This window comes from Sander lucioperca, chromosome 19, assembly GCF_008315115.2.
Source record: "Sander lucioperca isolate FBNREF2018 chromosome 19, SLUC_FBN_1.2, whole genome shotgun sequence".
Classification (NCBI taxonomy): domain Eukaryota; kingdom Metazoa; phylum Chordata; class Actinopteri; order Perciformes; family Percidae; genus Sander; species Sander lucioperca.
In genome coordinates, this window is record NC_050191.1 from 16457900 (window position 1) to 16484981 (window position 27082).

A 27082-nucleotide genomic window follows, 5' to 3' on the forward strand; every position below is an offset into this window, starting at 1 on the left:
AATATTTTTTTTTTTTAAAAAGCTGAAAAACATGTCAATTATTTAATTGGTTGATGGACAGATAATTAGCAAAAAAAACGTTAATAATTGATTAATCATCGAAAGTCCATGTAAGCATAAAAGGCAAAAAAAAATCACTAGTTACAGCTTCTCAAATTTGAATATTAGCAAATTAGTAAATTGAATATCTTTGGGTTTGGACTGCTAGTCAGACAAAACAAGCAAATTTGAAGACCTCACATTACATGATCATAAACTAAAGTCTTTTCCTGCCTGTTACTGCTTCTTCTAGGCATACAGCTGCGGAAAGTGGAGGAGCAGCGAGAGCAAGAGGCTAAGCACGAGCGTGTTGGCAATGACGTGGCCACCATCCTGTCGCGCCGCATTGCTGTGGAGTACTCTGACTCAGAGGATGAGTCCGAGTTTGACGAAGGAGACTGGATGGAGTGATGGCGATCAGGGTTGGCGGCAGAGGACAAATGTGTTCAGGTGCCCCCCCCCCCCCATGCCTGCACTCCACACCCCGTCATCAAAGAGTCCTTTCTACTCTGGAAAGAAGCGAAACATCGTTGTCGCCCACTTTTCCTCTGTCAAGCTTTCTTTTTCTTTTTTTTTTAATCTCTGTCTCGTTGTGGTTTGTGTTCGGAGGAGAATCTCCACATCGCCCTCGTCGGTCTTTCTAGTGTTCCAAGAGAAGTTTGTGCTTTCGTTCTTTTCTGCACTACCACACAACTTAGTTTCTTTTGGATTTCTTGTGATGAAATCCCCCATGTTTACTATTGGTATACATGAAAATAACTTTTCTGAGGAACCACTTGTTTTTGTTTTCTTATATGTATGTCGATGTTAAAAAAAAAAAAAAAAAAAACACAAGAAAATGAAAAAATGAAGGCATATTGCATTTATCCTAAGTTCTCCAGCACCGTTCTGCCACCTGGTGGCTGAACAAAGCATTTAATGAATGCGTTTTTATTTTATCGTCTTTTATTTACCTTTTTTCTGCTGAAACATTTGCCGTTTTAATGGGCCAGTAGTTGCTGATACTGACCACTACATGAACGCTCACTCAGCGTGAACACCAGCTGGGTTGTCCCTTGTTTTCTCTCTTGTTATCAGGACTGACTTTACCACTTAGAACAAGCAAAAGATTGTGTTGGTATGTGATGATTGCTGTATGGTTGAAAATGAAGAAGGGGAAGCATATGACTGCCTTGGCCACACGTGTGCATATCCATCCACTTACATCTAACTTTTACCCCAGGGAAATGTATGCCAAGAGATTGAGCTTTTTGTCTGTCCAGGTTCTAAGGAGCCATGTATGCTCATGTTGACATCAGGCAATGTCAAAGATAACACTGAGCCACTGGTTTTTAGTATATTGAGCCTCCATCCTTTTCTCAAGTTCTTTGGACACTGGAAGCGATTAGATGCTGTAGATGTACATCAGATTTCCTGCCTCTCTAATTGTCCCTGATGAATATTTAGTGTGCTGAGGAAAACTTTGAATTTTGAGAAGGTACCCATGATAATGAGAGTCTGACCAACACCAGGTACAAACCACTCAACACCACTGAAGGCAGCTCTTCCCTCAGATCCCCCTTTACCGTGTACCTGCCCACTAACGAGAAGCCTTACCTCGTTGGGTTCTACAGCAGCAAATGTTGTTCAAAAGAATACATTTTATGTGACACTGCCTTTTCAGGCCTGAAAGAGAAGGATACATTATGCCTTGTTTTGGCTCATTTCAAAGAAAATGTCTGCCATCCTTTTCCGTTTGTTTGTTCGTTCTTTCTTCTACTTGCCTTATTGTTCGTACGAAACGTATCGTTGAGTTGATGAATGTATTGTGCTGTTACTACTTACTTGCCTGCGCTTGTATGGATTTGCTGTTTCTATGTTTGGGGGGGGGAGGGACGGTGTGGACAGAATCCCTGGTTTAAAAAAGAAAAAGATTAGATCAATACTGTATACCATGTAACTTATGTAACTGTTGACTGTAACAGTTTGCTTGAATTAATAAAAATCTAATGTTATGTTTCAGCCCTAAATGTTATGGGTTTTTTGTTGTAGAGTTTGTCTCATTCCACAGCTAAGCCCTGCTCTTCCGATGTGGATAACTGAGCAAAAAGTCATCAAGCAAGAGTACAGGCTTGTGTACAGATGGATCATGACCGAGACACAAAGTCAATTTTAGACATGAATTACTCCTTTTATTATGGGCACCAGCAGAAGCATGTTGACATAATTATATTAGATGAGAACATGTAAATTATCATTTATTTTTTTTACAACAAATGGTTAAATATTTAGAATTAAAAAAAAAAAAAAAAGACAAAAATCTATTAAATAACATTGTAAAAAGAGCCAAATTTAGTTTGAGATACTATGAGCAAAAGTAAGTATATTCAACTTAATATTTCTGATTGTTATTAGATTAATGCAACCAAGAAACATAGTAATTAATGATGCCATTTTGATTGGGATTTGTGTTGTAAACACAAGCTACCGCAGCATGCCGAGGTTCATCCGCAAGAATTAACTACAGTGCAGCAGCAGCAGAAATATGCTGTCTGTAGCCACAGTGACATGCCAGTCAGTCACGAGTACAATCCTATGAGAGCTGATGGTGGTTTTAACTGTCTGTTCAGGTTGCCTTTATTTTAGTGCTCACTGTTATTCAAGATAACTTCATCTAACACGCACAAATGAAACCTCTGCACTTAAAACACTATGTTAGCTGATGAGAATTAAGAAGATAATTTTACTGAATAAGCGGGTAAGCCTGGAGTAGTTTAGTCACGTTTAAAGAATGGAGTTGTAGTTATGATGCAGATCAATAAATTGAAAAATCATCATTATAATGTCATAGTTAAATGCCTTGTTTTCTGGCTCGGAAACCTTTAGTGTACTTTATCATTTAGAGGCATTTCACCCATTATTTTGAAAGTTATAGTAAGAGATCGTACTGGTTATTCAATAATTGTGTTTCAGCTGTAATTTCTCTATATTTTTTAAGATAGGAGGTGATTTGTATCTGAAATTGAGATTTCTTGGCCATTATCCACCTAACTGAACAGCTCCGGATGCATTTTAAGCCAGCTTTGAAGAGCTTTCAAATCACTGACAATCAAATTAAACTAACTAATTTATCCGTGTATGAAGGAACAGGGCCCTGGAGTTTATCTGATGTTTTTTTTCTAAATGATCCATATCTGGACCTGTGGAGGAGATGAGTCATCCAGAAATTATCCCAGATTCTGTTTGTCAGATGTAGATGAAATTAAAAGTTCACAGTTTCATGTGCCTTCAGACTTTCACCTCCTTCTGTTCCCATTTCTCTCTCATCTCATTCTCACTCACACTTATTTCTTTCTTTCCTCTTCTCACTCTCCTCCTGTTCTCACCTCCCCTCGTCTTCTCTATCTTTCCTCCCAGTCGTCTCTCTAAACAGAGGATGCTCCTGGAGTTTCCATGTTTATTATCTTGTCACTCTTGCTAGAATCTTTTTATTTATTTTGTTGGTCATGTCACTCTTTATCCTATAAGCCAGGAGTTTCAAAGACACTTTGGGCATTTGAGCTTTCATGTCTGGTTGGCACATGACATCTGCGTCTCAAAAACATGTCAGCTTTGGGATGCGTGGATTATAACTTCAATACATTGTGCAGAGCTCTCATCGCAGTTTGCAGCATGCTGGTAGAAGAAGGCTTATTAAAAGTGTGTGTGTGTGTGTGTGTGTGTGTGTGTGTGTGTGTGTGTGAGATGAGAAGGAAATTTAATTACCAGATACAGCGTGTTATTCAGATCATGCTTGGAAGATGTCCAACTGTTTCACCTTGGAGGAAATTGCTTGATTTGTTTTCTTACAACATTAAACTGCAGTCAACAGACCTGAAATAACTTTGGCAAATAATAAATAACTTTATTATCACCCTGATGGGTTTTGCCACATTTGACAATCAGTTTTACAGCTCCTGACTTTAAGTATGCTCTTGCAGAATATTCCACCTGACTGCTGCTCCAAATAATTTACTGTGAAACAAAAGCTAAAAATAATACCATCTTGCCCCAATGCTTAAGTGATTGTATGTGTTCCTCTTTGCTGTAATCTACACAGCGGCAGGCAGCTTATTGGAACAACCCCCACTGTGAAAGTAGTTTGTATAGAAAGCCTGTTGTGAGAAATACCCTTTATATGAATTGTTTATATTTAAAGCGACTGCACAATGTATTCAAACATCGTTTTTAATTACCTAATGGCAGTAAGTTTTCTAGTATGTTGTTTTTTTCTGGAACAGACTGATGCACAAAGATATACACATATCTGCATATCAGCTGTTTATTTTAAGGTAATATTGACACAATTGTCTACTGAGTCTATTCTATCAAGGTGTTTGAAGTAACCAAAAAACCGTGATGGTTACAGATACAGAATACATAAACATGTATAAATACTGTATAAACATAATTGCACCCAAAACACTAAAAAAGAAAAGGCATGACATGCAAGTACTGAAATGTATTTACAGAAGAATACATGTAAGACTACTTCAGTCAGAAAGCCTTTGCATATACAGGACTGTTAACTATTGACATGATCTACAACAAGTCAAAAATACAGTGATTGTATACTAAATTGAGTTATCATCAACATCTGTGTAACTTTGTTGTCATTCATAACTACTACGTATAGCACCCTTGGTAATTGGCAGGGTTATTAACACATTACACGACCTGGCTTCTGCCGGAGAGTGGTGCTCATCAGCGGTAAAGTTGTGCCATGTAATAATAAGTAAAAGATAATGTAGATCTGATTCAAGACACTTCCGCTTCGTGTCGAGGTCCTGCACCCCCCACTAGCTCGCTCTACATGATCCCTCACCTAATAACGCGTTCTACATTCAAGCATCATAGAGGCATTTGCGGCTTCAGACAGCCCTATAAAACATTTAATGCTATCAAGATCTATTTAAAAACAAAAATACATAAACATTCTGGCAAAACCAATCTCCTAGTTGAAGTAACTAAAGAGATTAAGAAGGGCCCACATACTCTATCAAACAAAAATAAGAAATGTGCAGGTATGGATCTTGTACCCTCAAATCTGTTCTGTTGGCATGACTGATACAGGACCTATGTTGCCAGAGCATCAGCAAAGGATGAAAACTTTTTCTCTGTCTGGTCACTTAACTTTGAGGGTGTTATTCTTCCTTCTCGGTAGCTCCTTTTGGACCTGACGGGCCCGCGTGCCAAAGCCCAGAGACTGCAGAGACTCAGTGATGAAGCGCTGCGTAGGAGAGACACACAGCATCACCAGCAGCTTGGCGTCGCCGCCTGGTGGAGAAGATGGAGAAGAACAAGAGGATATTTAAGCAGGATGTGTTAAACAACAATGAAAAGATTAGATTTAATTACATGCATTGTACTTTTCTTTTCTTTTCATTCTTGGGCATGGACAAATCTTCACTGAGTATTTTGAGTGAGTCTGTGTTTGGGTATGTTTATGTGTGTATGTTTCAGTTATGGTAACAATACTGGTATGTGGAATCTTTCAGTTAGGGTTAAATAAGTCTTTTCCAGGGGAAGCAGATACAGGAGACATAAGTCATAGGTCATAAAAAAGAGAGAGTCTGTATGTGTGCTTGCGTCACCTATGGCATCCTGTAGCAGATGAGTGAGTTTGCTGTTCCTGTAGGGGATGTGTGGTCTCTGCTCGGCCAGAGCTCCCAGGACATCAGACAGAGCAGAGAGACTGCGGTTTATACAGGACACCTCCCACAAAGCTGCTCCCGAAACTCCAGACATCCCTGGTACACACATACATCCAAACCAAATATTTACATGTCCTGAAGCTAATTGATCTGCTCAGTGAACAGGCATCTGTTATACTGGGTTCAGTACACTTTTTCCTGTGTAATTAAACGGGGGTAAAAAGGTAATTACAAAGCCCTGCATCGTCATCTTTATTTGTACTGTGAACTGTAAATGAATCATTTGTCATTTCATGGTTCAGACACTTAAAGGAAAGAGAAACAAGCTGCATTTGAGCAGGTGAAAACTGTGGTGAGCTTACTTAAAATGGAACCCTCGTGCTGTAGTCAGTCAGTTTTTCTCTTGAGAAATTAACTTATCAGAGCAAAAACATGTACCCACTTGACATTTGAATTTCATTTTCAACAGCAGGTTATCTACAGCATCTTAATTAGGCATTAGCCTAAAGCCCCATTTTGCAATTTTGCATGTTAAGATGGGTATATTTTCCAGTTAAAATTCTGCCAGGTGCATCCTAAAATATTCATGACATCCTCTCACCGACACACTCGCTCCCTGCCAGGTCCACCAGCTGCAGCTTGGTCCTGAACGGAGCCTGAGAGATGCTGGGCCTGGGGGAGGGACATGGAGAATGGGAAGGGGAGCGGCAGGGAGAGGTGGCTGTGCTTGCAAAGAGATAATCATCAGATGAGTGGCGGTTAGCGGGGTTGGCACGGCGACAGCGTGGACTCCACCACTCCTTCTGGGTAGAGCGCTGCATGTCCTTCTTGGCACTCTGTAGCCTGCGGGCTGAATAAAAGAATCATAAAGTCACCATGCGTTTGATGTTAATGTTGACGTGTTAGTGTGTGTATGAATGTGTCTCACCCAGGGCAAGTGCATTGGGGCTCTTAGAAGAAATGGTGAGGGTGACAATGAGGTGAGAGCGTGAGGAGTCGGTGTGGACGAGGGTGGGACAGTGAGCCCTGAGCTTTAAAACGCTGCTGATGATCTGCATCACCTCAGAGGCGTTACACACAGGCCTGTAAAACATATGCATACAACACATACACTGTTACCTGGCATCTTAATCCTATATATGTTTTATATTAACAATGGATGAAATGACTACATTTATGTGAAAGGTATAACTCATAGTGAGAAACCTGCAGCAAATGATCACCCAACATTGCAGTCACTTTCAGCTCTGTGGAGTGTAGTGCCTTAACTTATTCTTTTGGTTTTCCTGCCTGCAACTTTACTGTTTGGTTCACTGTCATAAAGTCATTTACAGCTCTATTTAAGCTCCAAAAACCGACACTACCTGCATTAACAGCTAAAGAGCCAGACATATCCCCTCATCAGGTGGCCTGAAACACGACTCCATATGAATGCTAATGTTGCTCCATGTCTGCTGGATATGTCAATGAGCAACTTTTTAGCTAATAAGTTAGCTAAAAAGTTGATAATAATAATAGTCTTAGTTGGCCCAAGTGGTCCAAAAAAAACATGTTAAGTTTAAGGATGAAATAAAAAATAAAAAATGGTGTCCACTTGGGGATTGAGGATATCTGCAGCAAGTGGTAAAACAAACATCTAACATATTATTTACTTGGAAACTTTCTATGGTAAAGAACTTCGCAAACAGCCTATATGCACATCCAGCAGTTAAGGAGCAACATTAACATTCAGTTGGAGCTGGACACAACTATTTCATGAAAAACAGTTGAGCTGCAAAATCTCATATTCTAGACCCTTCATAACAAAGTACAAAAGAAACATCTATTGCACACAGTCGCCTCAGCTCCAGCTCTACTCACTCATACGTGAGAGAGATGACCTGGCTGGCACCAGAGGAGGTGGTCATGACGTCCCGACGCTGGTCGGCAGCGTTTCCCTGCTCATCTCTGGCCAGAAGGTCAAGCACCTCATTGTTGTACACCTCCATCACTGATACCTCCACCGTGTAGCTCCCTGCAGGCTTCTCAGAGATCAGCCTGGGTCACACACACATAGGAACAGACACACAACCATGGACAGATAAAGAAAAGGTCAAAGACCAACCCGATTATATTCCATTTCAACTCTCAGCGCATATTATAAATTAATGGCCTGATATTATTTTATTCCTGAAGGACTGAATTACAATATAACACAGTACAATAGATCATATCTACTATGGTTTCAGCACAGTATAAAAACACACTCACCTTCTGCAGAGCTAAGTCATTACACACAAATATCACAAAAACAAATTAATAGAAAATGCATTTCTTTCTCACCGAAAGAGCTCAGCGGCAGCCTTGGGGATAATACCCTGCTGTGTCTCCTGCTGCGTCCCTGAGTGCTCCTCCAGCAGCTGGGATCCCATCATGGTGTGAGTCTTCCCACTGCCTGTCTGCCCGTACGCCATTATACACACATTATAGCTGCAGGGCAGGGAGCCAGATGACATTCAATTCATGTTGAAGTCTTGCAGTCATATTATGCTGTTTGTCATGTATTTCTTTATATGTTCTTTATTCACGCAGGGTAGTGTATAATGAATAGAGCTGAATTATGAATGAATACATTAAAATGTACATTAAAAGTGATTTGATATCGTCCTTTTTCTGGTATGCTTAAACACTCACCCATCCAGCAGAGATGTGAGGAGCGGCTTGACTTCCTCAAACACTGCATCCTGGGAATCCTCTGGTCCATGCACTCTGGAAGACACAAAGTCTAATCATTAATAAACTGAAACTGAAATAGAATAATGCATATATCGCATCATGATAGTGTTTGATATCACCTCTCAAACTCAAACATCTTGTTTTGCACTGGAATCCCCGTTTTTATGCAATTCACCATCACCGTGTCCTGAAATAAAAAAACGAGGAATAACACACAAAAGTGAGAAATGGAAGCAGCTAGGGGCAATAAAATAAAAAACAGTCTGTGAAACTCACGTCACTGACTGCAGAGACCACTTCTTCTGATGACGTAGGCCTGACAAAGAAAAGAATAGATTTATTTTAGTTTTTTGCTTTTCAAGCACAGAACAACTTGATTAACATACAGTATTTCATGTTGTAATGATGAACCATGTGTTGACCCACCTTGATCCAGCGGTGAAGGACTGGACGTGGTCAAAGGGTAGAACTGGTCGCACCCTGCAGTGAACTCTGATGTTGCCTCTCAACTCCTGTGGCAAAACACAGAGTGACAATGAAGGTCACAATAAGAATAGTACTGTATTACCCATTATCTATTGACACAAAACATCTGTCCTCACCACCAATGCATTATGGAGTTCTTTCCTCCGCTGCCTTTCTGCCCTGCACCTCTCCCTCTCCTCCTCCAGAGAGCGCTCCAGAGCTGCAACACCAGCTTGCAAGTCTGGACAGGGAGAGCAGAAAGATTTAGAGGAAAATAGTCCATTCAAAATCAAAATTAATAGTGAAGGATTTTCTATCACGGACTGTGGTTAAAGGTTAGGCCATTGTTGTGTTCATTTTAGGCAATAAAAAACAAGATCAACATTGAAAGGCCTAGATATATCGATTTGATGGGGAATTTGGTGCAGTACAGTATAAGTTGTAGCTCAAACTATCTGAAGGCAGAAAGCAGTAAAGGTGAATGAATGGCTGTCTGTGTAAATATCAACTCCAAATACAGGGGCATCTGTTCTCTGGTGTAAATCTTTATTCAGGCCAAGTCTTTAATCCTGGAGCAGACATGTAGGTACACCTGACACCAAACACCTCCATTCACTCAGGACCGACTGGGACATTCAAGAACAGTCTTGGTTGAACATATATAGAACATTTGTTTTTAAAATTATATTAAACATAAATTATTCTCAAAATAAATCACATAACAGTAACAAAGCACTTCAAATATATTTCATTGTAAAATATGTCTGCACTTTAAAGCCTTCATTAAGTGGCTGTGTAAAGCTGTAATTTATTTAATTGTTGTTTTGTTGACATGTTCCCAGCAAATAATTAAGCAAACTTTAATAGCTAAACAGAAGGTTAACCAACAACGCACAACCAGCACAGCTCAATAAATCATGAAATATTCCAAAACTCATGTATGAAATATGGAGTTAAAAATCAATTAACAGCCCTAAAATCCAACTATGAGCAAAGTAGCAAATAAAATGCAATGTAAATGAAATAAAGAAAATTCTCCAGAGGGGTTGATACTAACAGGAAAGTGGAGGTAGGTAGGCTAAGTTTAACATTCTCCATTAACTAACATCAATAACAATAACGAGTCAAGAAAAGCCATTTTGTCTGGAGCATTAATGTGTTCAGGAAGATCAGTTTTCACCAATCATCAGAGCCATGGTGAGTAGGTGACTTGTGGGACTGCATTAGAAAAATATAGTCAACCTTGGACAACCTCGAAGGGTGGGGTGAGGGAGAGGAGGGGTGGGACAATGTGAGAGGATTACAAGCCTATTCAAGATACAGCCAGCACACATTACCTGTAACCCACTTTAGAATGAAGACAGACACAGAGAAGGTGAATGAGTGAGCAGATCAAGTTATTGGAAGTAAGAGATGCTATGCACTGTTCAGCCCACGGGACAAAAGCACTATGTAAACTTTTACGAACTGCCACTATTAAAAGTTACATAGGATTCCTAAAATGTGTGCATCAGTCCTAAAAATCCTTTCAGTCTCCTTGAACTCTACTGTGCAGTCTAGTCCAGCAGTCAAGTATGGTCCAAACTAAACATTCTAACTTATGCAATGCCACAGTGTTCTGTTAAGAAACAATATTTGGATCCTTTAAATTGGAAAATACCACAGGTCAATGTTCAGGGCAGAGTGTTCGTGCGTTAAGATGCTGCTCTTCTTATAGCCGCCTGCACACTGGTGCAGATTGCCGAACCGTACACATAAACCCCAGTCTCAAGATTTCTTTAGAATCCTAACCTAAAATGTCAAAGATGCTGCATCTATGTTAATTTGGTGTCACACCCTCACATACTTACTCTGAACCTCATCTCCACGGTGACCATTTAGAGAACCGGTGGCTTGCTCTACTTTTTCCAGTAGCTGCTTATTCTGCTCCTCCAGCTCCGTGGAAAAACTCAAATACACAGCGAAAACTTCACTCAAGTCCTGCTTCACAGCCTGTTACAAACACACAGAGATACATGAATTGTGAAGGGCTCTGTGTGTGTGTGTGTGTGTGTGTGTGTGTGTGTGTGTGTCTTTCTGAGTTCCCATACTACCTGCCTTCTTGAGGCTATTTAGTGAAACATCTCAACAAGACAGAAGTAAAGACAACTCAGAACCTACCATGTGTGCACACATTCATTTCAGTGGATTTGTACCTGGACTTCAGAAAGCAGTTTGGCGAGGGCTGCCCGGGTTAACTTCTGTGCATTCCTCTGGTGCTGATGATGGTTCAGGGCCTTGGTCTCTTCTTCATGGTCCCGACGGAGTTTCCCCAGACACTGAAAAGTATATGACAACATACTTCATTCTTACTTTATGCCAAGCTACAGTATGACTAGCAGCTGAAATAAGCTTATCCCCCACTTGTAGCATGTAATGCTTAATTGAATTTATCTTAATTTTAACACAATACAGAAGTTTTTGTGAGGTGTGGTATGTACATTGAAAGCAACAAATTTCCCTAATAGATTGCTGGTTTGCTCTTATGTGCCATACAGCATGCTAAATGTTATCCCTTATCACAAAAACCAGTACAGTAACAGCCTTGCAGCTAAATGATGAGTAATTGTGTTATTTAACATTGTAGCATCCTGCTTTAAACTATCAGGGACTACTTACTTGTTCTATAGGAAGTGAATATATAGCTGAATGAAAGAACAGATTTAGATTTTTCAACTTTAAATGCTGCACAGCAAGTGAATATATGGCTGCTCACTTCATTTTTGTACATTCATTAGTATTACAAAAAGGCACAGGTTTAATCAATAACATGAATTACTTTATCTGTCCCGGCACAATATCAGGATCCTGGAAATGGGGCTCTTAATTAATGTTAAAGTACTACACCTGTGCTCTTTCTACTACCCCAGGTCAAAATGTCTACAGTTAAAAAGGCCTATAAACCCAATTAGACATACTACTTTGGGTAATAGTTGCCTGATTACAACTAGTCTGTGTTTAAGTGTTGGCACTGACCACCTGAAAGGACAGTCAACTAGTACTTGTTTGTGTCTATATTCTCATATTATAACAGAGACATCCTATACAATGAAATATGACACATAAACTGAATGGCAATGAAATGAAAAGCACAGAATGTTTACTTGACCGTTCAGGCTCAGTTGATCACCACTGTCAAACAATTTTCTTGGTTCCATACAGTGATAAATATCATCAAACAGAGTGGGCCTTATACACATTTAAGTAAAATTACATCAGATGACCAACTCCCAGAGCAGTCACAACAGTAAAAAAAACCTGTTGAATTAAGCCAAGTGGCACAAAAATTTAATTAGGAAAAACACAAAAGCATTCTTCAGCAACTCAAGAGGTCAAGGAATACTAGAATCATGCCCATCTAGAAAATACCAGAGTGATCAGGGATTCCCATCAAGGAAAATAGAAATAGTCTCTATTCCCTTGATTCCCACAGGCCTATAGGTTTAAGCCTGTAAGTAATGAATACAGAAGACATTTTCTTACCTCGGCAAGTCTTAAATGAAGAATAGCATTCTCTGTCTCCAGTTCCAGTATTCGCTCCTCTTTACTCTGAAAACACAGTGAGAATATTACAGTCTGGGTTTTGTGCGTAAAGTTATTTGAAAACATGAACAAATAAACTACAAGTCTCTGAACAATCTCGGATAAATTGATCTCGCATTTGGCATTCACTAAACAGTGACTCACTCTCAGTTTGTGCTCCAGCAGGTGTACCTGGTGCGCAAATATTTGGTCCCGGTTTATAAAGAGAGGCATTTTTTTCTAAAAAAAAAAAAAAAAGCTAGTTAGTAGAGAAGGGAATGAATAGTCTCGTCCCTTTCCTTCTCAATTGATCAAGTCATGTCCTCTCAGGTCATATAATCCGATTAACATCGGTTAACAACAACTTGCTTCTGTGCTTCTCAGAGGGGAGGAGGATGACAGCTACACATGTTGCTCCGGCAGGCTATTATGGCAATATGTTTTTTTCATATATGCTGTAGGGTTATAATGTTAGGTTATATGATCTTTTTTTTTTTTTACTTTCTAACTGAGAAGGTTTCCCCCCATTATTCCTAATTCAAAGTGGCAATTCAATTTGGCTGATGTTGTCGAAACCAACATTGTTTGGTCCTCCGAGACTACATTATCCACGTCTTGGTGAATTAAAGCATGGCCGTAAATTGATGCAGAAGCACGACTGTTAACCATGCGTATTGGTAGCGCCAGACATGGTTTAGTAGAGGATCTTTTGGTAACGTTACACAGATAGAGGGCAGCAACACCTCCGTTGGTGATGTGTCAAAATGAACCAATGAAAAAGAACTAGGAAGAAAAACACTTCCGCTGCATAGTCACAGTTTTCAGCCAGGCTGTCAGATGTAACGTTAGGGTTACAATATGGCTAAATTGAAAGACAAAAGACGAGAGAAAACCAGTGTCGCCAATGAGGTAAGATGTTGGAACGCTGCCTTTTGCTAGCTTGCTAACTAACTTGCTAACTAGTGGGATAGCGCTTTAGCTTGCGCCTCAGTATCCAAATTTCACATTTCATTTCAGGACGGCGAAGGCATGTCCCGCCCTACTCTGCCCCTAACCAATCGCACTTCTCATGCCTAAACGTAACCAATCCAATCAACATAGGCAACGATTACTAGCCAATCAGAAGCAGAGTAGGTCGGGTCATGCATTTGTCTCCCTAAGTTAATGTCTGAGCTAGCTAAAATAGCGTTTGTAGGTGTTATATCATACTTGTCTGTAAATATTGTAGATTGACCGTTTAGAGGAGCGGCGGGCGCGTTGTCAAGACAACCTGGAGAGGGCTGAGTTCAGGACCAGAAAAGAGCAGCTCTGTGACAAGGACAGGTGAGGATGATGATGATGGAGATAGTGACTGTTAAATACTCCAAAGATAAAAATCTAACGAGAATAAATAACTCTCACTTTGCGGCTTGTCCAGAGAGTAAACCCTCCTTCTCTCATCTTCTCTGCTCCACAGGCAGGACCTGGAAGATGAAATGACCATCATTAATCAGAGGGTGCTAAAGTTGGGTAAGTCTACATCCATAAAATTCTTATTCATACTGTGCAAATCACTAGGCATATACAATAATTTATTTTACAACATAGACATTATGGTCCCAATGACCAGACCAGTACCTTGCATGGGCGTGTTGCATTGGTGAGTGTTAATGGGTGGCATGTGTACTGTTAAGCGCTTTGTCCTACTAAGATTGAAAAGGCTACAAAAGTGCATTCCATTTATATAAACAACGTAGCCTACCACAATAAAAAAACCCAGAAAGGACTCAATTTTTATGTGATCTGAGTCACTCCTGAAAAGTCACAGAAAGGTCATGAAAGTTTCCATTAGAGCCATGACAGCAACCCCTGCTTAATATCTATTACTATACATTTAGTCTGCCATTACTGCAATAACAGCAGAGCAATTGCGGGCTGTGTTTCTTCATAAAGGTTTTCATTTTAATAAAAAATACACATTATTGCCTTACCATCAGTTTTGTCATTTCCAGACAAGGAGCTGGAGATGTTAAGAAGAGAGAATCGGAAGAACATGCTGCTATCAGTCTCTCTGCTGGTTATCAGTGCTCTCTTCTACTATGTATTTGTTTTCAATGAAGAGGACTCATCATGAAAAGGCTGAAGAGCTGTGCTGATGAAATACTTCAGTTCTGCCTCTAGATGGCATCATTGTGTAGATCTCTTCTGGTCACCATACTGGGTTTATCCTGCACAGTCAGAACCCCACCACAGCTTCTTGGACTAAAGTAACATATATGAGATAATATTAAGGTGACGTGAGCAATCATTTTTGTCTTTTCAGCTTGTATACAGTCAGTTTTTATTTTCATTGCTGTATAAAGACCTTAGTGTATATTATGACATTCAACATGAAGACAGGATTACAACACGGACAATTTGTCCTCTAAATAACCAATTCAATATTAAGTTTGCCTTATGCCACAAATAAACCAAAGTAATAATGCTTTTATACACTATATCGAAGAAATGCTTCATCAAATGGTGCCAATCAAGTCAGCTTTTTTCTTTTTAGTCACATGTAAATGTGTGATAATGCACAATACACATGTCACATGTGCATTAAATGAATGAAAATCTTTGATACATTCTGTTTAAGTGTGAGTTGTACAGTATGTTTTGTCGTTACAGCAAATGGAGAACCTGAAGAATGTATTCTTTGTTTTTATACTCATGGTGGCCATACACCCATCTCCTAAAAGCTGAAAGATGGCAAATGTCTTATTTTTAATACACATATGAAAATGAGGGTATGAGAATTAGGTTTGGTCCTTATAACTCATCTGTTTTTTATCTTTTCTGGGAGTTTTTCGTGAATAAAATAAACACTTTGTCAATTTTGGAAGCATATTTATTGAAGTGTTGATATTTCATTGGATCAATATTATATTTATTATAAGCTCAATTGTTATATTTATTTATGCAATCTATTTGGCAAATAGAGTTCATTACATGACTCATAGATTTGATAGAGGCCCAAATTTGTTATAAATGGACAATACTGTGAGTGAGTAGATGTGGTCTGATCAGGAAGTTTATTGTTTGACAGTAAATATAGAGGAGGCGTCATTCTTCACCTGGTGACACAGTTATGGTGTAAATAGTGTGGCAGTCTAATGATGAGACTGTAAAAAGCCTTTCTCGCTATTCTGAGTGGATAAAAAACAAACATCACTAATACTGATTCTTATCGCTTTAATTATAATAACTCTCTTAAAGACCCAAGACGTAGAATCATTTTAGCGTGTCTCCTCTCCATTGGCCATGTTCCCATTCAGTATTGAATGGATTTAATGGGTGAAAAAATGACCTAGATTCCCCTAGTCAAACTGTGCCATACAATTACAGGCAGAAAAAAAGTGTTTGAACTCAGTAAATCAATGACTTGTATCCATTATCTTTTGTTATAGTCAGTCAGTCAGTCTGTGAGGTTAATTCTTAGGTGATGGTTCTCATAGCGATTATCACTTTATTATTGTAGCCCTACTCTATCTACCAATTCTGGGGTCAGTTTCCTACATTATAATTAAAGGTAAATCTGGCAATATTCCAAAACCAACCACATGTTAATCCGTCTCCTAATAATTTCTAACTTCCACAGGCTGTGTCGTAGCCTATTCAGCCCCATGCCATTGGTTCATATTATATTATAGTTGTATTTAAAATAATATTATAATTAAAGTATGATAATTCTCTAAAACAGCTGGGCGCTGTAGTTTTTTTAGCAAATGTTATTCAAACGGGAGAAAATGTTTGTTGACGGGGACTGTTTTCCGGCGCGGATTAAAACACATTTGACCTGCTTGTAGCGAGTATTTTCAGCAGCGGCACTAAAAAACTGCAGTGCCCATGTTCATCATAATGAAGGAACATGTCACCCAACAATGTGGATCATTGCTGTGTTTTTAATAGTTTTCCGTCAACAATGGAGCTCAATGGCACAGCGGAATAAGCCATAGGCTTATATATTTTAGACTTTTTCAGCAGAGACAATATTTTTAGTAGGATCAATTAATTGTTGTCTTTTTGTCTTTTCATGGGATTTGTTGACAATAAAAAATATAAATAGAATATAACCAAACATCCTTTTTTTTTTTTTTTCTTTTATTAAAATAATTTCAGACTCTTTGCTTTCAGTGCACAGGGGAGATCTCTGGTTGTGGTGTGAAATCGGTAAAATGAATGACAGGACAGCCCAGCAAATAATTGTTTGTTTGCCCTCCCTCCTACACACTATCATCACCAACACAGTCCAGAGCACGCCTACGCCCTCTCAATCTCTCATCCCCATATTAAACAAATGTAAACAAGCCCATTATGCAACACTTCTGTGGGATTTAAAAGATAATTATGGGCACTGAATCTGTTCAAATATTAATTTTCACGTTGTGGTTGGTATCATTGCTCATTTAAAAACATTTAAAATGCACCCTTCAAAGGTAATACATAACAAAGTCACAAATTACTCTGAATATTTTGGTAAATAACACCGCTATTATGTGCTTTTGTTCAATTCAAGACATGACTTTTGAATACTTTTGAATTATTTACTCTTGGATGTAATAAAGTTAGCTGAGATTTATTTTACAATAAAATAATTGATGATTGATTGTGGAAAAACAAAAAAACTGGACTTTCGGTGAGTTAGTCTTACTTTTGATCAATTGCTATACAATTGCTCTTCCTAAATAAAAGTTACAGTCCCTTTGCTTGAGTGCTCCTACACAGTCAGATGCTGACCTTGTGTGCAGTTTCTCTTTTCATGACACAGCATGTTACAGTAAGTGGCCTCAAGTTACGAAAGAACATGACTTACGAAAAACAACTTCAGCATACGTCTGTCTGCGCAGCAAAATGCCAGATGTCACTTTGAATTCTTTTGGTTCGGAAGCAGAAGGATGTTTGAGCTCAGGCGGAGGTTCAGTGTCTGCGCTCAGGTCAGGTGGCATTATATAAGTTTGGTCATGTCTTCAGGTTTTGAACCTTCCTTGCTGCCTTTTTTTTGTCAGTTCACCTGAGCATCATAAAGGATTTATATCAAATGTGTAGTCATATTTTAATTGAATTTAATATTTGTGTCTTGTATGCTGTAAATAAATCTCTATAGTTTGTCTGTTCTGGCAACATGTGTATTGTGGCGTTGCATTATTTACAGTTAATATATTGTTTATCAGAGGAAGTTGCCAGATCTACTGTAGAAGTACACACCCTGCACTCAAAATGTTGCTAACGTAAAATTATTATTATTAGCATTATTAACAAAATGTTTAATGTTAAAGTATCACAAGTACAAGTATACATTATGCAGTCTCTGTCAGTGTTATTTGATTGTATATTATATTACTGCATTAATTATAAATGAGGTATTAATGTTAGTGACATTTTACTCTTGTAGTTTGTCAAGGATTTCATTTTAACCTTTTTTGGGTAGTTTAATCTATAATAATGCATGCTTTATAAGATGATCATATATTTTGTGTCTAAAATCTTATTTTATCCTAATTTGTGAAGTAAGCAGTAACTATAGCTGTCGGATGAATGTAGTGGAGTAAAAAGTACAATTTGCCTCTGAAATGTGGTAAAGTAGAAGTGTAGAGCAGCATAAAGTACTCAAGTGAAGAAACTTGCTATTTGGCTATTTGAGTACAGTAAAAGCACTAAGTTACATTTCACCACCACTATCTATTGTCATAAGAGGTGTTGTCTACTTGTTTCCCCATGACCTTACATCACAGATGTAAAGATTTATGAACATTTTTTTTTTTAAAGCAAAGTTTTGTCCTTTCTAGTACCTGCTAAGATTATTTGTTCAGTTACTATACTGGATTTAATAGAGAGAAAAAAAATTGCCGTAGATAACTACACACTCACACATACAGCATAACATCTCCTGCCACATCATGTGGACCTAGTACAGCTACTGTATATGCTCATGCTACATTTACATTGTTGAGTTAACCTAGCTGTCGTCCGTAGTGATGTGCAAAAGTATCTTCATCTTATTTCGTTGAAATTGCCAGTATTAAAAGCAATTTATAGTAAGGAATTAAGTCATCATGCTCAGATAATAATGCCAGTCATATTACTGAGTCCTTAAGCTGGTCACGGCTGAATTTATTCCCTCCGCACCTAATTTCTACATTAGTCGTCATCGCTGTAGTCAGAGTGGTGATTAATCTCTGAATAAGTACATAGGAGTTTCTCTTGAAAAAAAGATGAAGAAAAGCAGAGTCAAGGAGCTGGGAGGATAGAAGAGAGACGGGGGACATGGGGGAAAGTTAATTTGTTATAAGTGTTATGTTATGAAGGTTAAACTAGTCTGAGGTTGGAAGGTTCATTGAGTGTGAGGAAAAGTAGAAACGTATCAAACAAGGTAAGCTGATAATAGGTAATGAGGCTGTATTAAGGTGTGAGTAATGGAGAGCCTGTAGAAGTACCACAGTGAGTGAACTGGCGGCAGACACATTCAGTTGTGCACCAGAGCTTTTACAAAACAGACATGTTTAACCTGAGCAGTTCCATCTGACTTCTTATTATCTTCCAGGTCAAACTGACCCATTTTACTCAGGTAAGTATTAAAGACATTTCATTCGTCACAATACTTTCTTGCCTGAGTTGTTGCAATGAACTTCTGTTTGGACAAAATGTTTGGTCACTTTGACCTGGTTGCAGAAATTGAAGCTAAATAGGTGTTAAATTGTCCAAATTAAACCAGGATGTGTTTGATCTTTCCTGCTCTGATTTTCTCCCGAATATCTCAGAAGATGCATTCACAGTTTTTCCAGACAACATCCCAAAGCCCTCTTCTCTGAAACAAGACTAATCACAATTAATGGTTGTACAGTATGGCTGGAGACTTTCATTCCCTCTCACTTTTCAAGTGTGAATAACATTAAAAAAGTCATCTGTAGTCTGCAGGACCATTCAGAAGGACCCGGCGCTTATCCACAGATACACCTCTGGTTGACCCTTATCCATTCACCTGGCAATGCAGTATGTCCAATAGAGAGCACTAGAAAAAAAGAATGCCAAAGTGAATCAAACAAGACATAGTAATGTATAAATTCAAAATTCACATTCAATCATTCAATTTAATTATTGTTTTGTGGTGTAAATAGTTGAATGAGTGGAACAAGATGGCACCTGATATTTGGAATCCTATAGCTGCTATAAATGTGTTCTATCACTGTAAAGACATTGGACTACTGTACTATATGACATTCAAGGATTTGATATTAGATGTTAAACTATATACCATGAACATGTCACAACTAAATCAACATTAAAGAGAGGTTACGTTTTGTGTACAAATTAGTAGAAAAATGAATTTATTCACAGAAAAGTGTCTCTGCAAATGTGTTTCTTGGGGTTTAATCATTTTACCTGGTTTTTACCCTCTATAAACATGTCTCCAATAAGAAGGGACACTCTGCCCTTTTTATGTGTTGTTTAACTTCTACAGTAAACATACTTAGTGTGAGAACATAGCTAAAACATTGAAACAGTGTGTTGCTGTCCACAACACATATTAAGCTAATTGTACCTTAAAACGTGTCACACAGTGTGTTTTCTGAGAAGCCAGAGGGAGAGGAGTTTATGTCCCCTGGGTCAGGTTTAGGGCTGCTCTCTCTCTCACTCACTCACTCACACACACACACAATGTACAATACACAATACAATCAGCACATGCACTGCACCTGGTAGCTTCCAGGCTACTAACAAGCATTCATACAGTGCAATCCTGTGCCAAAACGTGTCTCTCTCACTCTCTCACTCACTCACTCACTCACTCACTCACTCACTCACTCACTCACTCACTCGCACACACGCATGCACGCACAGTGTTTGAACAGGCTGCAGGCAGAGTGACAAAAGGCAAATGACGATGGTTTTTATTGTAAAGCAGATTTTATATAGCTGATGTGGGCTTGTCTCTGCTTTTCCAAGAGATTGAGCATGTGTTTGTGTTTGTGTCTGTGCTTGTGTGTTCATCATGGTAAACTAATAATCACCATGTAGGCGTTTCCAAGGTTTTGTCCTGGTCACCACTGTTCTCTCCATGGGGAGTACTATCAGAAGTTAATGCCACTATTGACTTTTTCGTGTCTGTCCTTTCTTCGTCCATCTGTATCTCAAACATTCCTGAGACAACACTTTAATATAAATATGCAATGACAACCCAGGATGGGAAGCAAAAACCAGCAATTTAGGTGATTATGTAATCTATAACACCAAAGCCTTTTCCATCGAGCTAATGGCTAACTGAGCAATAGTTATGTTTCTAGGGAGAGCATTTGCTACGCCGCTGTAATCAATGTTATTAATGAGGGAATCATTTGACTGTGTACTTTGGTAATTGCCTGGAGAGCTGCTCAGGTCTGCACTGATCAAGCATTACATAATTCAAACACTGCTACCAGCCCCTATTTAGTCTAATGGATGTAATATCAAAGGAAAGGCGAATTCCAGTGTTTGTCTGCAGCAGCGGACGTTGTGGTTACTGTCCACAAAAAGTGAAACTTAAGCTGTTAATATTCACCTCTGCAACAATAAAAAGTGCACTTTGCTGCTGAAGAGATGACACAGACGACAGATGCAGGTTAGATATTAGGCGTGCATTCCTGACTATGCTGAAATGTAAATCTTGTCACTGAAATCAGGATCTAGTGAAGCAACTATAGATACAAGTAAATAAATACAAGCGTCGAGGCAAGTAAAAAGAACCGGAAGAAGCTAAGCAGTGTGTGGGACCACCTTTGGCTGCTGGAAAAAGAAAATCTATTAAGTGTGAAAGTGTTCTGAAAGCAACACTAAACTGAGACTAAAACATATGGCTTTTGTGGCCAGGCTCAGTGGATAGAGCAGGCGCACATATACTGAGAGGTTTATGCCTCGACGCAGAGGTCCAGGGTTCCAATCCGACCTGTGATGATTTCCTGCATGTCTTCCCCCTCTCTCTCCCCTTTCTCACCTAGCTGTCCTGTCAAATTAAAGGCAGAAAAGCCCCAAAGAATATTTTAAAACATATGGCTTTATCCTTTAAGTGCAGTTATATATCTAATAATGAGTTAATTCAAAAAGCCTTACCACTGTACATAAAAGGTGTGTGAATCCTAATTGTGTGCATTTGAAGTCTAATTTCACATGATAAAATGTTTTATGAGGTGTATTATATTTTGAGATCATTTCTTTTCTTTACTGGCTTTGCCATGAAAGAAGCACATCTTAAACACAATGAATGCAGTTTTTTAGCTGATATATAAATTCCTGAATATGTACATAAAGACGTGAACTTATGCTTGACATCATAACTACCAACACCAAATGGGCCTCTTAGTAACTTTTTCCAATCAGTCCAATGGTTAGGTATAAAATAAAGTCCATATACTAGCCAGCACCACCTGTATATACAGATGATTTAACTTTGCACCAGGCTGGCAGTGTGCTGGTGTAGCTCTTAACAGTGGGCTGCCACAAACATACAGTACAAACATACAACATACAAATCCAGTGTGGTCCTATTTCAGAGGGTGTATAATTTCCAGAATATGTATATACGTAGATGAACTTGTATTTGACATACAACTTGGAGGGTATATGATTTCATGGAGGCTTGGTTACAATAATTAAAGTACAATTCAATAAATATTTGCCATTTAAGACATTTAAGCTTTACAGTAGCATATTGCCACAAATTCACCTGTGTACAAATAGGCGGTTGCCTGATTTGGTGGGCGATCAAAAGCAACATCTGTTGAGGTGGAGAAAAGAACAAGGTGAACAAACATCTCCTGCTCTCACAGCGCCCTGGCCTCAGTGTGCAGTCCATTAGTGTCCTCCAGCAGCTCTCACCTTTCCCCCACTTTGTGGTCTGCCTTAAACTGACTGAAGGATTCAATGCTTGCACAACAGGACATTATTACAGTTGATGGTCCACACGAGGAGCAAGTGCAGTCACCTGCTGCTGTGTGAAAGGTGTTGTTGAGACCTGAGTGCGATCGAGCTGCCCAACAGAGACAAAACAAAAGTTATTTAAAAAATCGTGAAAAGAGCCCACATGAAGCGCACACACCTGTGACCAAAATCTAATCTAAAGGTCCATGGCGCATAAATAAATTTGAACAAACACTGTATACAAGCAAACACACCCAGAGAAACATTAACATTAATTTCACATGACCTATAATAAGGTATCAAGTGTAGCAAAGTTACTGTATAGAAAAATGCATTCTCTCGCTATACTACTGTTGTATTACATAAAATATGTACATATACTTTTGAGGTTTACATAGTGGTGGTGATGGCGCAGTGGATATGACACATGCCTTTGGTGTGGAAGATCCGGGTTTGATTCCCACATTGATACATCAATCAATGTGTCCCTGAGCAAGACACCCCTAGTTGCTACAGAGGTGTGCGACCTCTGACATATACAGCAACTGTAAGTCGCTTTGGATAAAAGCGTCAGCTAAATGACATGTAATGTGTAAGCTACATTCACTGTATATACATCACAATTCATGATTCATATTAGTACGTATATACCGTATCAGTATGTATATACAGTATATACATACCTGCAGAGTTGCACTACTATTTCTGCACATATATTTTTGCACAGATGCCTACACAGTATTGTAATGTATATAATGTAAACAGTTTTTGAATGTCCTGAATTAATTTTAATATTTTGCTATGTTTATTATTATTATTGTATATTTTTAAACGGCTCAATAACTCCTCAAACTGTTTCTTGTACTGCTGTAACATGTGCATTTCCCTGTTGGTTATCAGTAAAGTCTTATCTTATTCCCATACTAAACTTTATTAAATATAGTTTGGAGCATCTCCATTTACAGTACATTCAACTGTATTGTAATCTTTTATTCTGGAAATAAAACATTTTATTGAACATTTAGTGGTGGGCTGATGTCATTTTATAAAAGCTATGAAAAAACTTTTACAAGGAGCAGATATCCATGTATGTATCCAAACACGCCTGTGGGTCTTCTGGTCCACGATAGTATACTAGTTCTTGTGTGGCACTCTGATGCCGTCAACTCACTACCTGTTTAAACAGCCTGGCAGATAAACTGATGTGTTTGTGGCTGCAGAGGCTGCCAGAGCAGACACACTTATTATCCTCACTCTTTTCACTCTGTCACACACACATACACGTGACTGCGACTGCTTTGCTCCTGAATCACAATTGTAGATGTGGATAAGGCAAAAAAAATGAGGCAACAGTCTATACAACCTTTTTCAGTAGCACGTATCTTATCAATGCGACCATATACCAAGGCCAATTATGAGTAACATACAGTATGTGGTAAATGTTCATTTGGCTTTTGCAGCCTTAATAGTCGGCTGTAAGTTAAGCTATGTTACACCTGCTCATCCCGTAGGTGAGTTACTCAAAGCTGCTAAGCACACTTGACCACATGGCACATTTTTACACATTTGTGGTATCTCTCTATATGTCTATCTCATTCCCTCCCTCTCTTTCTCTTTCACACACACGCAGACGGAGCAAACAGGATTTAAATGTGTCTAGGTGTAAATTAAAGGTATTTTCCAGGGATAAGGTACTTGCTTTCTCAAGGTGCCATTAGTCTCTTCAAACAGAACCATCTGCACTCCATGGGAAGAGGCTGGAACGAAGTAAAAATACAAAAACAAGTCAGGTGCAATGAGAGGAGTCGAATAAAAGTGCTACAGTAAAGACAGGTGATGGAGCCACAGCTGGATTTCATTTCTTTATTCCTTCTTGTAGAAAATGTACATCAAAGGCAATACTATACAAAATAGAAAAATGGCACACGGTACTCACAAGTTCAAACATTTAAACACAATGAGGGCTATATAATACTGCTTTGGCATTTCAAAAAACACTTACTAAAGTGCAAGATTTTCCATTCTTTTACTCAGTTAAGTACATTCGCAGGTTTGTTTTGTCTTTTTCACAGAAGTTTTCTTGTTCACAGCATTTCCAAAACCTCATCCTAACTTGTGTTGAGACATAATAAAGTGCAGATACAGGATGCATGAGAGACACGTTTCTAGCATAACACTCTTTGTGTTCGTAAAAAGCATTCACTGTCAACTGTAAGCAGATTGTCAATGGTGACAGGATGGTTTGTCTTTTTGCTCTGTCTTTTCTCACAAACTAACACTCACACACACAAAAAGAGCCCTAGCACCGTTTTAGACTTCACTTGGTGACCTGGACCGGTATGCCTTGTTGGTCTGAAAGCAGCCACAGAGAAGCACGTAGATGGAGCGCTGGATCTCTGCGTTTCTGTAGGCGTAGATGATGGGGTTGATCATGGAGTTGTAGGTGGCTGGCAGCAGAGTAGCATATGTGTACACTGATGGATACTCCTTCTCGCCTACCAGGCAGTAGATGGCGAAGGGCAGCCAGCTGGCGCCAAATGTCCCTAAGATGATGGCCAAAGTGGAGACCCCCTTCTTAGTTGCGACGTAATTTGACGTGGCAAAAAAGTGCTGCTGGAGGGCGATCTGGTGGGCGTGGTGGCAAACGATCTTGCAAATCTTAAAGTAGAGGGTCAGCATGAGCACGAAGATGACAAAGAAGGAGGTGGCCAGGAGTGTGACATTGCTCCGGGTCAAAGGACGAACGATGCTGCAGGAGGCTGGATCGTCCAGGCAGTTCCAGCCAAGAACTGGCAGCAAGCCCAAAAACAGAGACACTCCCCAGGTACCCAGTAGCATCAGGTGTACGTACTGCAGCGTCTTCTCTGAGAAGTATGTCAGGGCATTGTAGAGGGAGAAGTAACGGTCCACTGTTATGGCCAAAAGGCTGCTGATGGACGCAGTGAAGGAGGCCACCAGGAAGCCTACAGTGATAAGACTGATAGTCTCAGAGGATATCACATACTGAAACACAAAGTTCAGGATTAGTCCCATGCCGGCCAGCAGGTCAGCTGTGGCCAGGCTCCCAATCAGCACAAACATAGGAGTTCTTAGTGTCGGTGTGTAGAAGATAATTGCTACCACTATGGCGTTTTCACAGGCGATGACAGTGCCTGACATGCAGAGCATAATGTCCCACGGATTGATGGGGAAATCTAACGGGGCAGTGGAGAACTCCAGGCTGCTGTTGCGCTCTGGAGAATCAGCTTCCATCCATGGGAGAGCTTCTCCAGCCACAGGGGTCGCAAAGGACTCGTTGAGCACTAGCGACTCGTTCATATCTCGGAGCTGTCGTCTTTTTGTCCTGTAGGCAGCAGGAGAACAAGTAGATTTGTTTGTTAATTAGATATTAAGGCACATTTTGTTTTCACTAGTGACTTTTAAGGAGGAGTTGGTAATGTTTCTTGCTCAGTGACTTAAGCAGTGTGTTTGATTGTCATTGCCTACAAGTGAAGCTTAAACTGATCTGTAAGTCTACTTACTCACTGAAATACACAAGCGCCAAATGCAAAAGTTCATATTTAAAAAAGCACACCATTTACCAATACCTACAGTATGATGAATTTAAATAAAAAAGCAGTTGTAGGCTTAGATAATAATTATTTGTAGAATATATGCTGCAAGAGTCATGCAAAAGTTACAAGGAAAATCCACCGTAAAAAGATTTTTGTGATTTCTATAGTATCTGCTGTACAGCTCAATTTTAATTTGTGAATTTGAGTATCACAGCTGAAAAACAGACTGTAGTGACAGATTCATCAACAGTTTGGGGTTGCTCTATAGTGAGTAAATACTTCAACAACTCCACTTGTATTTCACATACTTACATGTATGAAAGCCCTGCATTTAACTCATTTAGATGGAATATCTTAAACAAAACTCTCTGCATTAAACTTTAGATGCTGTTTTTTGCACTTAAACAAAAAGCTGCTTGATAGATGTTGACTTTACCTTCTAAAACCACCAGCGTGAAGCAATTTAAATTCTGTTTTAGGGTGGATATTCCCTTTAGAAGTTATTGTAATAGTGAAACAGCAGCAGCAAAAGGCACGGGAACTGTCCGTGGTGCTGAAACCACAGCAACACTTTCCGTTAAAAACTAATCATCATAACTTCTTTCACAAATTAGTTTTAATACTTCAATTAACTTACAGTGTGATCGGGGTGCTTAATAATATAAGTATTAGTATTTATATCCACTAAGGAATATAAAATAAAACATTTGCAACCGGCATAAACAAATTATTTTTTGGAACACGATTTCTGAAAAAAATTAGAATACGTACCTCCGTGACAAAACAGTATGAGCTGAGATTTTCGCTGAAATCGGAGCCTCGTCCGAGATAGTATACAAATTCAAAGTAAAAAGGATTGCCCCTCTTTTTTTCTCGCTCCTTTGGACACTCTCAAGTAAAGCCCTTGACTTTGTTGTGCTTCCCACGCATGGGACAGACACCCAGGGCAGGGGTGGTGTGAAGCATTGGCCGGTGTTCAGCACAGCGAGGAAGGTGAATGTGAGGCGGAGGAGGAGAAGGACCAGAGGTGACCGACCGGAGACGCTCGAGGAGAGCTTTAAATCCGCCTGACGTCACGGCAGAAAGAGAGATAGAGAGCGGCGAGTCTCTCTCTCTCTCTCTCTCTCTCTCTCTCTCTCTCTGTAGATGTTGATACCTTGAAAG

General features: G+C 39.2%; 4 protein-coding genes across 11 annotated transcripts in view; 2 read left to right on the plus strand and 2 right to left on the minus strand.

Annotated features, from left to right (window-relative positions):
* wasf1 (WASP family member 1) overlaps positions 1–2048 on the plus strand; it is a 58931-nt gene extending 56883 nt beyond the window's left edge. For all 8 annotated transcript variants that reach the window (XM_031321992.2, XM_031321997.2, XM_031321995.2 and 5 more), the window contains one exon: positions 293–2048. In XM_031321992.2, coding sequence (XP_031177852.1) covers positions 293–450 — 158 coding nt within the window. In that variant the 3' untranslated portion in view covers positions 451–2048. The remainder of the gene's footprint in view (positions 1–292) is intronic.
* A 2716-nt stretch (positions 2049–4764) lies between these two features.
* kif25 (kinesin family member 25) lies at positions 4765–12860 on the minus strand. The gene is made up of 15 exons (XM_031322303.2): positions 12618–12860; positions 12414–12479; positions 11087–11209; positions 10742–10883; positions 9029–9132; positions 8853–8938; positions 8703–8742; positions 8546–8613; positions 8385–8459; positions 8034–8180; positions 7572–7748; positions 6640–6794; positions 6313–6561; positions 5652–5807; positions 4765–5334 (listed from the first exon to the last, which is right to left on the minus strand). Exons 1-15 carry the CDS (start codon positions 12684–12686, stop codon positions 5183–5185), a joined length of 1809 nt encoding a protein of 602 aa, XP_031178163.1. The 5' UTR covers positions 12687–12860; the 3' UTR covers positions 4765–5182.
* A 360-nt stretch (positions 12861–13220) lies between these two features.
* On the plus strand, positions 13221–15269 carry ccdc167 (coiled-coil domain containing 167). The gene is made up of 4 exons (XM_031322304.2): positions 13221–13361; positions 13681–13775; positions 13909–13961; positions 14444–15269. The coding sequence occupies exons 1-4, from the start codon at positions 13311–13313 to the stop codon at positions 14563–14565; spliced, it is 321 nt and encodes a 106-aa protein (XP_031178164.1). The 5' UTR covers positions 13221–13310; the 3' UTR covers positions 14566–15269.
* An 8944-nt stretch (positions 15270–24213) lies between these two features.
* On the minus strand, positions 24214–27037 carry LOC116065947 (G-protein coupled receptor 6). The gene is made up of 2 exons (XM_031321618.2): positions 26690–27037; positions 24214–25707 (listed from the first exon to the last, which is right to left on the minus strand). Exon 2 carries the CDS (start codon positions 25680–25682, stop codon positions 24675–24677), a length of 1008 nt encoding a protein of 335 aa, XP_031177478.1. The 5' UTR covers positions 25683–25707; positions 26690–27037; the 3' UTR covers positions 24214–24674.
* Between the last annotated feature and the right edge of the window lie 45 nt (positions 27038–27082).

Bases quoted from the DNA above. Each gene is read 5' to 3' on its own strand.
- LOC116065947 (XM_031321618.2), bottom strand. From the start codon at position 25,682: ATGAACGAGTCGCTAGTGCTCAACGAGTCCTTTGCGACCCCTGTGGCT.
- kif25 (XM_031322303.2), bottom strand. From the start codon at position 12,686: ATGCCTCTCTTTATAAACCGGGACCAAATATTTGCGCACCAGGTACAC. The intron at 8,460-8,545 runs GTGATATCAAAC...TGTGTCTTCCAG, and splicing joins AAGATGTTTGAGTTTGAGAG to AGTGCATGGACCAGAGGATT. The intron at 5,335-5,651 runs GTGACGCAAGCA...CTTCTCCACCAG, and splicing joins TCTGCTACAGGATGCCATAG to GCGGCGACGCCAAGCTGCTG.
- ccdc167 (XM_031322304.2), top strand. From the start codon at position 13,311: ATGGCTAAATTGAAAGACAAAAGACGAGAGAAAACCAGTGTCGCCAAT. The intron at 13,362-13,680 runs GTAAGATGTTGG...TAAATATTGTAG, and splicing joins AAACCAGTGTCGCCAATGAG to ATTGACCGTTTAGAGGAGCG. The intron at 13,962-14,443 runs GTAAGTCTACAT...TGTCATTTCCAG, and splicing joins TCAGAGGGTGCTAAAGTTGG to ACAAGGAGCTGGAGATGTTA.